This window comes from Coenobita brevimanus, chromosome 103 (assembly GCF_032717465.1).
Source record: "Coenobita brevimanus isolate Jiangsu-jjx chromosome 103, ASM3271746v2, whole genome shotgun sequence".
In the NCBI taxonomy this organism is placed as follows: domain Eukaryota; kingdom Metazoa; phylum Arthropoda; class Malacostraca; order Decapoda; family Coenobitidae; genus Coenobita; species Coenobita brevimanus.
The window spans coordinates 27,444,239-27,455,376 of NC_137056.1; the positions used below are offsets into that span (position 1 = coordinate 27,444,239).

Consider the following 11,138-nt stretch of genomic DNA (forward strand, 5'->3'; position numbering starts at 1 on the left):
CTATTAAGAAAACGAAGAGAGTGAGAGACGACTGAAGAAAGAACAAGAGGAGAAGAGGAAAAAAAATGACATAGAAGGAATGAAGGTAAAAGTGAGGAAGAAGAGAGGGATAGTAACAAATGAGGGATAAGAAGCGGAGGAGAGAAAGTGAGAAGGAGAAAAGAAGGAACAAAAGGGAAAAATAAGAAGCAAATAAGGGAGGAATAAGAGGGTAAGTAGTGAAAGCAAGAGGCAAGAGGGAGAGGGAAAGGAGGAAGAGAAGCATGAACAGACGAGAGGAAGGGAAAGGAGGAAGAGAAGCATGAAGAGATGAGAGGAAAGGAAAGGAGGAGGGCGATAAGAAGGAGGAAGGGAGGAAAAAAGTGAGGGAAGGAGGAAGGGAGGAAAAAAGTGAGGGAATGAGACGAGGAGAAAAAAGAAGAAGATGGAGAAGGAGAGGGAGAGTGGGGGAAAAAGACAGGGGAGAAGAGAAGGGGGTGAAAAAGCAGTATAACGGAGGGAGGTAGGGAGGAGAAGGAAAGGAGGAAGAAAAGAGAGAAAGCGCAGAGATGTTTGAGACTAAGGAACAACAATGGATAAGGTGAGAGGAGGCAACAAACAAACGGGAGGATTCTCTGGAAGAGAGGGGATGGAACGAGAGAAAGATGACTGAGGGAGAGGAGGGGGTCTGCACAGCTGGATGAGAGAGAGAGAGGGTGGAGGGAGTCACATGGCTGGTCAAGAAGGTCCATAAGTCATCCATGCCGACCCTCCTTTCCCTAACCACTCGCGTCCCAGGCACACATTTGTCACCAGCCAATGTCACACCCACCCACATCTCTAGCGTTCCGGTGTGTGTGTGTGTGTGTGTGTGTGTGTGTAAACCGTATATTGGCCAGTTGAATGCTGCCCTTATTGTTAGTCTCGTTTTCTTTCGTGTGTAAACTGTATATTGGCCAGCTGAATGCTGCCCTTATTGTTAGTCTCGTTTTCTTTCTTGTAGTCCTGTAGTCTTGTATTCTTGTTTAACTGTGACAGGCACTTCTACCCTTCAGAATTAACCAATTCCAACCAAACCTGGATAAGTGACTAGCCTATGACCTAGTTGTGTCCGCAAGGTTTTGGTTGCTAGGCAACTGCTCATTGTCAAGCAACGGCCGAAAAACCGCTTTTTCGTACTTTTCACGTTTTGAGCTGTAAAAACGTTACTAATGAAAGTAAAAAGCTCTGACTTCCTTAAGCATAATCTTGAGGTCATTCCCTATTGGAAGTGTTCCATCCAATTTTCCCCTCTCTCCTCTAGTTTTTGTGTGGCAACCCTGAGAGGATTGGCCTCAGTGTCCTTGGCAGTCGTGTTAAATTGTGGTATGCACTTCCATCCTTCAGAACTAACTGATTCTGACCAAATGTGGACACAGTGACCAGTCTATGACCTAGTTGTGTCCGCATGGTATTGGTGTCTAGGGATTATTCTTTTCCTAGTAATGGCTCGCTTAGCCTCTCCATGGCCATGAGTCCATAAATTGTTGGGACCCAGTGGCCTGCCCCAGCATCATTTTTCAAACTTCGATTTTCGATTTTTTTTCTTACCACATTGAAGAGAAATGTCCGGTGCACCTGGCAATGCAAGTTTTAGCATCCCAAACCCATCCTGTGTTTTGCAATGAAGCACGAAAAATTTCGCAAAATGACAGCGTACACGCCGGTGAGAATATACAGGAGCGAAAAAATATTCCACTTAAAAATATTCCTACTTTTGCCCTAAGAAGATTTCAGTGGTGCTGAAGTGGTTTGACATGACTATATAATGTGTACTGTGAACAAAATCAGTACATGATACCGGAGGTTTCTTTAAAAATATGTATATTATGATTTTTTTCACAATTTTTAATGTTTATTGTGTTTATGCAAATATTAAATTATTTATGTCCTCTGGGTGGTTTAGTTTGTGTCCAAAGAGAGGTGAGAGATGGTATTTTTAGACTCTAACCAGATAAGGGTTCTCCTTTGTGTATACAGACTGCACTGCAATGGCCCACTTAGAGCTGGCCATCATCGCCTAGGCCTACTTATATTTACATATATAGATAGATAGGTAGATAGATACAGTAGAAAAATAGACTGATAGATACACTAGTGTTGCCCACAAAAATTGCAGGGCTAACTAATAGCCTTTCCATCACAAAATGTTTACAAATACCATTATCTTTGTTTACATACCGTTATTGAGCCCACATTGACAAATTCTGACCAAAAAGTCGAAAGAATTATTTTTTGCATATTTTCACATGCCGCAGTTTCCAAAAATTTAATGCTGTCGCGTCGCCATTTATTTCTGAAACTCCCTGGACTCACTCCGACCTAATGCAAAAAGAACTATGTCAATATCTATTTCCATTCTCATGAAAGAAACGAACAAACGCACAGACAAACATATTTGCATGCCGCACTTTCCAACAATTTCGCTCTGTTGTGTCGTGCTTGGTCGCCTTTTTTTTTTTTGGGGGGGGGGGAGGCACTCCCTGGCCTTACCCCGAACTAATGCCAAAAGAATTAGGTCGATATCTATTACTGTTCCCGTGAAGGAAACGAACAAACACACAGACAAACACACACATACACAGTTTGACTTTATTAAATATGCTTGTATGGCAGTATGTGAGTCTGAGCCAATTAATGAGCGTTTGCTTTATGCTTGTTTAAAATCTGACCATGGTGATATCAGTATGGTGGTAGGGTACGCTCCGACAAATGAGGCTGCTGATGAAATGAGGGATGAATTTTATGAGAAGCTGCAGGATGTAGTGAATAGAGTGGCAAGACATGATGTGTTAGTTTGCATTGGTGATTTTAATGCGATTGTTGGCAGTAGTAGGGATGGCTTTGGAGACTGTATGAGTAAGGAAGGTGTTGGTATAAGAAACGAAAATAGGGTGCGATTTGGAAGCTTTTGTTTGGCAAATGACCTTATAATTGGTGGAACTATCTTTCAGCATAGAAAAATACATAAAACTACTTGGATTTCATCATGTGGTAAATATTGTAACCATATTGACCACACTGCAATTAGCAGAAGGCATAGGAGTTATATGCAAGATGTTTGCGTAAGGAGGGGGGACAAATACAGGTAATGATCATCAACTTGTTGTGTCAAAGATTAAAATAAAACTTAAGAGAAACGTTCATAGTAATTGTACAGGAGGTAATAATTAAGATTTTGATGAGCTGAGAAATGATGAGAACACGAAGGAAAAGTTTCGGTGGAATGTAGGAACAGGTTCCTAGTCCTGCAGACTTAGATGGAATCTGAAGACAATGATATTAATCAAATGTGGAGAGAGGTAAAAGAGGTTTTGCATGATTGCTAAGGTTACTATTAAGAAAAAGGGTAAAGCGAGAAGGAAAAAGTGGATGTCAGATGAAACTTGAAATGCAATTCAGAAAAGGAAAGAGGCGAAGTTTAGAAGTGAAGAACAACATGTTGATGACCAGGTACTTGAAGTACTTACAGCAAAGTACGGAAGTTTACATTCTGAAATTAAAAGACTTGTTAGACGTGATAAGAGGAGGCTATATGATAAAAAGGCAACAGAGACAGAAATTAAATTAAGTAAAAATAACTGTCAGAGCACAAGAGCAACGTATCAGGCCATAAAGGAGTTAACTGGGACTGAAAAGTGAAAGAAGGAAATACCTGTGCGAGATAGAAATAGTAACTGGATGACTAAAGATTTGGATATAAAATTAGGAGGAAAGATCATTTTTAATCTGTTCTGAATAGACCAATCCTAACTGAAGAGGATATTTTGTCAGCCGAGAGAGATTTGCAGATAGAAACAGGGGATATAACCTTGGAGGAGGTAGCAAAATCTATAAAGGAATTAAAGAATTTTAAGGCCCCAAGAGAGGATGGATATTTCCTGAAATGCTTAAGGTGGAAAATGATGAGCTGATGAATGTGCTTTTGAAACTTTTTAATGTGGCTTGGGATAATGGTGGAATCCCAGTAGAGTGGAAAAATGGAGTGATTATAAAAATACCAAAAAAGGGAGATTTAAGTGTGTGTGGCAATTGGAGGGGGATAACTTTGACACCTGTTGCTGCAAAAGTCTTTTCCAAAATCTTGTTGAACAGAATAGAGCTGGTAAGTGATAAAATTTTAAGAGAAGAACAAGCGGGATTTACAAAGGGTCGAGGTTGTAATGATCAGATTTTTATTTTAAGGCATCTAATGCAACAAGATAATGAGATGAAAATGCCACTTAGTACGTGTTTTGTGGATTTTGAAAAGGCGTTTGAAAGTGTTTCACGTGGAGCTATGTTGAAAATTATGAGATTCTATGGTATACCAGAAAAGTTTGTAAATATTTTTAGAAGCCTGCATGAAGGTACTTTTTGTAAGGTAATGGTGGGTGGTTCTTTGAGTGATTCATTTGAAGTTTGGTCAGGAATGATTCAAGGAGGAGTTCTTTCGCCATTGTTGTTTGTTTTGGTTATGGATTATGTTATGAAAAAGATTGTAAGGAGAACAGGTGCAGGATTTAACTGGAAAGAAAATAAGAAGCTGATGGATTTGGACTATGCTGATGATAGTGTACTGATTTGCGGAAGTATTTACGAGATGCAGAGGGTGCTTGATTGTCTGGTGGAGGAAGGAGAAAAAGTGGGATTGGTAATGAATTGTGGAAAGATTGAAATTACGAATATGAACATGGAGAACCAAATCGACTGTGTAACTGGGAATAATGTGGTGAAGGATGTAGAAAATCTTAAATATCTAGGAACGATTGTATCACCTAATGGATCATTAAACAATGAAATTGAGGAGAGGATTAGACTGGTTTGGCGAGCTGTTGGAATGCTGAAATCTGTTTGGAATAATAATATGCTTTCGGTACATACTAAAGTAAAAATTTACAAGTCCATGGTTAAACCAATTTTAATTCATGGGCATGAGTCATGGTACAGTACAATTGCAACAGATCAGTAAGAATTAGGATTTGAGAATAAAATACTGAGAAGGATTCTTGGGGTAAAGTGGTAAGACAGAGTTACAAATAAAAGTGTAAGGGATACTACAAGAGTGGAACCAGTTGATGAATATGTGAGACTGTCTCGCTGGAAGTGGCTGGAGCACATAAATAGGAGAGAAGGCAGTTTAATACAGAATGTGCCAGAGAGAAGAAGAGGTAGAGGTAGGCCGAGGGAAACCTGGTTGAGAAGTAGGAGAGGAGTGTTGGTGGGACCTGAAGGAAATGGCAAGAGACAAATATTGATGGAGAGAGTTCATTGAGGCCCTATGCAACCCGTGGGGTGCCACAGGAAATGATTGATTGATTTATTGATTGAATGTTAAACACAAGCACGGAAGACAATGATAATAACTGGAAGGCCATGTTTCTGTCAGGCAGATAAGCCCAAGTACTCTAGGAAAACAAAAGTTCCGATTTCAAAATATTATCCAATGGTGTCCCGAAGGGCTCGGTCTTATCGTTACCCTCTTCCTCCACGACCTTCCAAACCTCCTTTTTCAGTAACTATACTGTCCTACGCTAATGACCTGGCTCTCTCTCTCTCTCTCTCTCTCTCTCTCTCTCTCTCTCTCTCTCCAGTAATGTTAGGGAATCGGAGAACTATATATTGGGATGGTATTTCTTCTTGTGACAGGCAGTGCTCTCTCTGTAACACATGTTAGACACAATGAATCACCGTGTAACAGAAGCTGGTCACTCTCTTCTTGTGACAGGCAGTGCTCTCTCTGTAACACATGTTAGACACAATGAATCACCGTGTAACAGAAGCTGGTCACTCTCGACTTATGGGTAGTTACGGGCTATACCAAGCTTCATAATTCATGAAGAACTAAAACTGTTATCAGCGTAATCCATGGTTTTTAATGGTCTCGTCAAACTTAGAGTATATAAACCAAGAGCAAAAAAAATATTTTACTCAACATTAAATCTATCTATCATTCTATTGTCAGACGCCCGGGTCACGTAAGGGGTGGCCACAAACTAATCACCTCCTTGTCACCCTGTCCTCTGCCATCTGGCTGCCCTCCCTCCAACTTACAGTACACCCCATCCGTCATATATCTCTCTCTCCCTCTCCACCTCCCTCACATTCACACTTCTAATCAGTCTCTCATCCTCCATACTTTTCACATGACCTAACCATCTCAAAATCTATCTATTGCCAGACACCTCAATTCAGTATGAGGTGGCCACAAACAAATCACCTCCATGTCGCCCTATCCCCCGCAATCTCACTGCCCTCCCCCCAGTTCACACCCCACTCTCTCATATACCTCACCACTCCATCCCTCCATCTCATCCTCGGCCTGCCTTTCCCTCTGCTCCCCTCCATCTCACTCACATACACTCTCCTCGTTAGTCTCTTGCTCTCAATCCTCTCCACATGGCCAAACTACCTCAATGTATTTCTCCTATCACTTCCACATCCACAATACAATGCTTCTTCACTTCTTCAATAGTCAGTCTCTCCATGTAACTCCACATGCTCCTCTCAAATAACTCTTCCACTGCTATCACTCTTGACTTCTGTCCTTCCAACAAGGTCTAAGCTTCACTTACATACGTTAGAGTAGATATCACAATACTGTCATGCAGCAACTTTTTTACTTCCATCCTCACTTCCCTATCTCGTATCATTGCTTTCAAAGAACCAGCAGCCTTTCTTGATTGTTTCACCCTTTCAAGCACTTCATCCTCCAAACTTCCACCCTTACTCATCACATTAGCTAAGTGCTTGGACGCACTCACATTGTCCATTTCTTCACCATCCAGTCTCATTCTGCATTCACATAACAATATCAGAAACAAGACACGGTGCCAAGGCACAAACCCGTCCCAGGCAGTCATTTTAGTGCTGACGTATAAACACAACAGGATACCAAATCAAAGATGTCGCATAAAAAATTGGAGTAAATCGGGTGAAAATTGAAGATTTTATGCCCATTTGAAATTTAGGCCAGACCCCTCTACCGCTAACTGGGGATGACCCCCCTGATGTAATGAGGAATGTAATAGGTTGCAGATTTGAAAGATGCATCTTTACATTTTGGTTTCATGTCGATATGGCGAAGCTGGAAGTAGGTATGGCGAAAAAACTTTTTTTTTTTTTCATTTTTTGGGCCTACAATCTGGGCCTTGGCCCAATTTGACCCAAAATTTAATTGAGTGATCAGAAGGTCAGAGCCCATCACCCCTGTAATTTTAATCAAAAGCACACCAGTAGCTTTCACGTAAAGTTGTTAACAGACAGACAGACAGACAAACAGACAGATAGACAGACAAACAAACAAACAGACAAACCGTGTGAAAACAATACCGGTCCCCGAACCCCTCCGGAACGGGGAGAGGTAATTAAGTTCGGTTAGGTTAGCGAGCATCACAGAACTTTCCCCTCTCGACGTTCATTCCTTGAACAGGCCAGGATCCCAGGCAGAGGCGGTTTTCTGCTACGCTCGTTCCGCGAAACTAGGATTCATGCGATGCTTGTTCCTTGATCCAGTGGTGGAGAAGGGAAGAGATTGGGGAAGAGAGAAGTAATACAGAATGAGAGAGATGATTTAGGGAAAATGTAAGGAAGAGAAAAGGAGATGAGATCAGGGGGAGGGGAGGGAAGGACGGGGTAAGGGAGGGGAGATATGATTGGGAAAAACAGAGGTGAAGAGAAGGGAGGAGCGTGCTGATAGATTAAGGAAGAAGGTAAGAGAGGGATGGGAGGAGTAGTACAGGAGGAGAATGGAATTTGGGAAATAAAAGGAGAGGCGAGGGGAGGGGAGATGGGAGACTACGGAGGAGAGTGATCAGAGCCGTTCATGGGTAGGAAAGAGGAGAGGAGAGAAAAAGAGACTGGAGGGGAAAGGAAGACGGGAGACAGAAAAAGGCAGATGAGAAGAACGATGAGGCGGGGGAGGTGGGAGAATGGTGATGGTGGTGGGGGGGGGAATGTAGTGCTAATAGGGGAGGAAGAAAAGAGGAGGGAAGGGCGGAGATGAATGTGGATGGAAAGGAAAGACAAAAGTGGATATGAGCAGGAGAGAAAGAGGGACTGAAGGAAAACTGTTGTGAATAGGAGTGGGAAGGATAGGAAGGTGGGTAGAGAATGTTAATGAGGGAAAAGGATGATTGGGAAAATGACTGAAATTTGTAGGGAAGGAAAGGAGGAAAGGATGATGGGAGAAGAGTCTGTGGATGAGGCTGAGAAGAGAAAGAAGGGTACGGAAACGTAGGTGAGTGAGGATGGAAAAGGAGAGAAGAGAAGAGGAGGACGAAGGTGTGTGACTGGAGAATGGACAGGAGAAGAGAGAGGGGAAGTTGTTTGGGGTAGAGGAAGGAGAAGAGCGAAGATTATCTGTTCATCTTCATCATTTCAGTATAGTGCCGAATTTTCTTTAATTAATTTTTACTGGAACCAGAGCATTAAGACTGGCTTAGGGGAAACGTTTAGGGAATGCCATATCAGGAAGGGTTGCAGTGGCTTTCATTAAACCCTTCCTTAGTTGATTTTTTTTTCTATTTTAAACAAGGTTTTCTGGAGGTGGCCAGAGATAAATTAAGAATATGACATCGTAGTGAAGTCGTGGTAGTGGTCTGAATGATAATACGAAGGAGTATTTAGAGCACAGAGGACGTTTAACGCTTGAACTACATACCGTCTTTTGATATTCCCCAACAGAAAATGGTCTGGTGTTGTCCTGAATGAAATACCAGATTGATGATCTAACTCCTCGCTGGCCTAGTCTACATACCCACACTTTTTTTCAGTTTTACTTTTCTCCTCACCTTTTCCTTCCCTCACACCTCACAGGCACACTTGAAGCTGCCATGGAATTTGTCACTTCTCTTATTTTTGCATAACCTGCGAAGCGCCATCCAAAAATGAAAATGTGAAATTCAAAGAGTCACTATGTGCTGGAGAGCTGAGCGAGTAATTTCCCCCACAGAATACCCAAGAGTCCAGCGTAAAAACCCATCAAAAGGATGACTAGAGAGAGAGAGAGAGAGAGAGAGAGAGAGAGAGAGAGAGAGAGAGAGAGAGAGAGAGAGAGAGAGAGAGAGAGAGAGAGAGTTAAGTTTTTGAGTGGCAGATTGAAATTAATAATGCTGATAATGAAGATACAGCAACATTAACGATGTTCAGGGTTTCATTTTTTCCCGACAACCATTACTTCATCATTCCCTTCCCCCTTTTCCCACACAGTATCAACCGGGTAATTGGTGGACACATGATGACTCCTCCTGTCCAATAAGGGGACGCCAGCAGCACTGAGAGAGCCAGCTTGTATATTAACAAGCATTTGTGATGATGGACAAATATTGCTTGTGGGTCGTCAGTCGGGTACTGTCATTACCACACACTCATCCTCATAAAGCACACTGGAAGTCAGGTGCAGGCCGAATTGTCTTCCTAGTGTGATGTCTTGTTCAGAGTAATAAAGCCTGGGTTGCTCCCTGCTGTGGAGGAGGAGTGTTGCCATACCAACAAATGCTTTACCATAATGTATTGCAGGTGTATCCTTCGTGATACACACGTATCATTCAGTCTTCAACATGGTTTCCAAAGGATATGAAGATAGTTACTCCTCCTCCAAACAACTTTTTAGTTTTACAGCTGCATCTTTGTTTGACACATAGTAGAGGAAGTTATTTCCTGGTTTTGCAACTCGACGCACAAAATATTGTCGATGTGGCAATGAATGTCTCCGAATTTCTTACAACCTTTACATTTAATGCTGTTTCACCAGAAATTTAGTAAAAATCTCACCAGTAATTTTCATGTAAAGTTGTAAGCAGACAGACAGACAGACAAGCAAACAGATAAACCGAGTGAAAACAATACCCTTCCCCAAGCCCGTCCGTGGCGGGGACGGGTAAAAACTCAGAATACACTTCCCAGCTCCTAGAAAACCGTATGCTTTACATCTCCATGGTCACAACTTGTGGATCAATGGTGCCGCTTCTTAGTCACATACACAATTGCCTGGCCACCACTTGTGAATTACGGGCACTACTATATCGATCACTGGCACCATATGAGGATCATGGGCACACCATCTGGATCACGGGCACCATATGAGGATCATGGGCACACCATCTGGATCACTGGCACCATATGAGGATCATGGGCACACCATCTGGATCACTGGCACCATATGAGGATCATGGGCACACCATCTGGATCACTGGCACCATATGAGGATCATGGGCACACCATCTGGATCACGGGCATCACCCGTCCATCATGGTCACCACCATCTAGATCACCGGCACTATATGTGGATCACGGGTACGACATTCTGGATCATGAACAACACGTGTGGATCATTGGCACCACCATCTGTTACATCGGTACCACCATCTGGTTCACAGGCACCACCTGTGGATCAAGGGTAACATTTCTTCTCGGGCACCACCTCTGGATCGCAGAGTCCACTTCCGTATCACGGGTACATCTGAGTCATGGGCATCCCCTCTGGATCACGATTACCATATTTGGGATCTCTTCGTCTGCCCACCCTGATATTAAATGAAAATTTCTTTATTTCCCATACTACTGTACGTGTATAAGGAAAACACGGTTCTGAAATACAAAGTATCATGTGAAGCTCCGATGTCATAATATTTGATGTACTCACTTGGAAAAATAAGAAATATATGCAGCAGTTGGGACTCACTAGCCTAATCCCAGACCCCTATACCCACGATGGAGGCAATAGATGAGTGGATAATGGGTTGACAGATGTTACTGATGCAAATAATTCCGATAGTAAAAAGACATGAATATCACAGAAGACAATGCTAAGAAGTAATATGCAAAGCAAATGGCAAAGAAAAGATGCTAGGATACCCCGTATTCCATACAGAATACGGATGTAAAATCGATAACACCATGCTCATTTATTTCAGTGACACGTTGTCTAAAGACCTCCTTTACTGCCTCAACAACAGACGTGAATGAAATATCGCTAACGTATCAATATATATATATATATATATATATATATATATATATATATATATATATATATATATATATAGATATATAGATCTATATAGATCTATAGATCTATCTATCTATCTATCTATCTATCTATCTATCTATCTATCTATATATCTATCTATCTATATATC

General features: G+C 41.9%; 1 protein-coding gene across 1 annotated transcript in view; it reads left to right on the top strand.

Annotated features, from left to right (window-relative positions):
• LOC145415654 (uncharacterized) overlaps positions 1 to 10,163 on the top strand; it is a 49,577-nt gene extending 39,414 nt beyond the window's left edge. The window contains exon 6 of the mRNA XM_080284871.1: positions 10,045 to 10,163. Within this exon, the coding sequence (XP_080140997.1) occupies positions 10,045 to 10,163 (119 nt within the window). The remainder of the gene's footprint in view (positions 1 to 10,044) is intronic.
• The last annotated feature ends 975 nt before the right edge of the window (positions 10,164 to 11,138 follow it).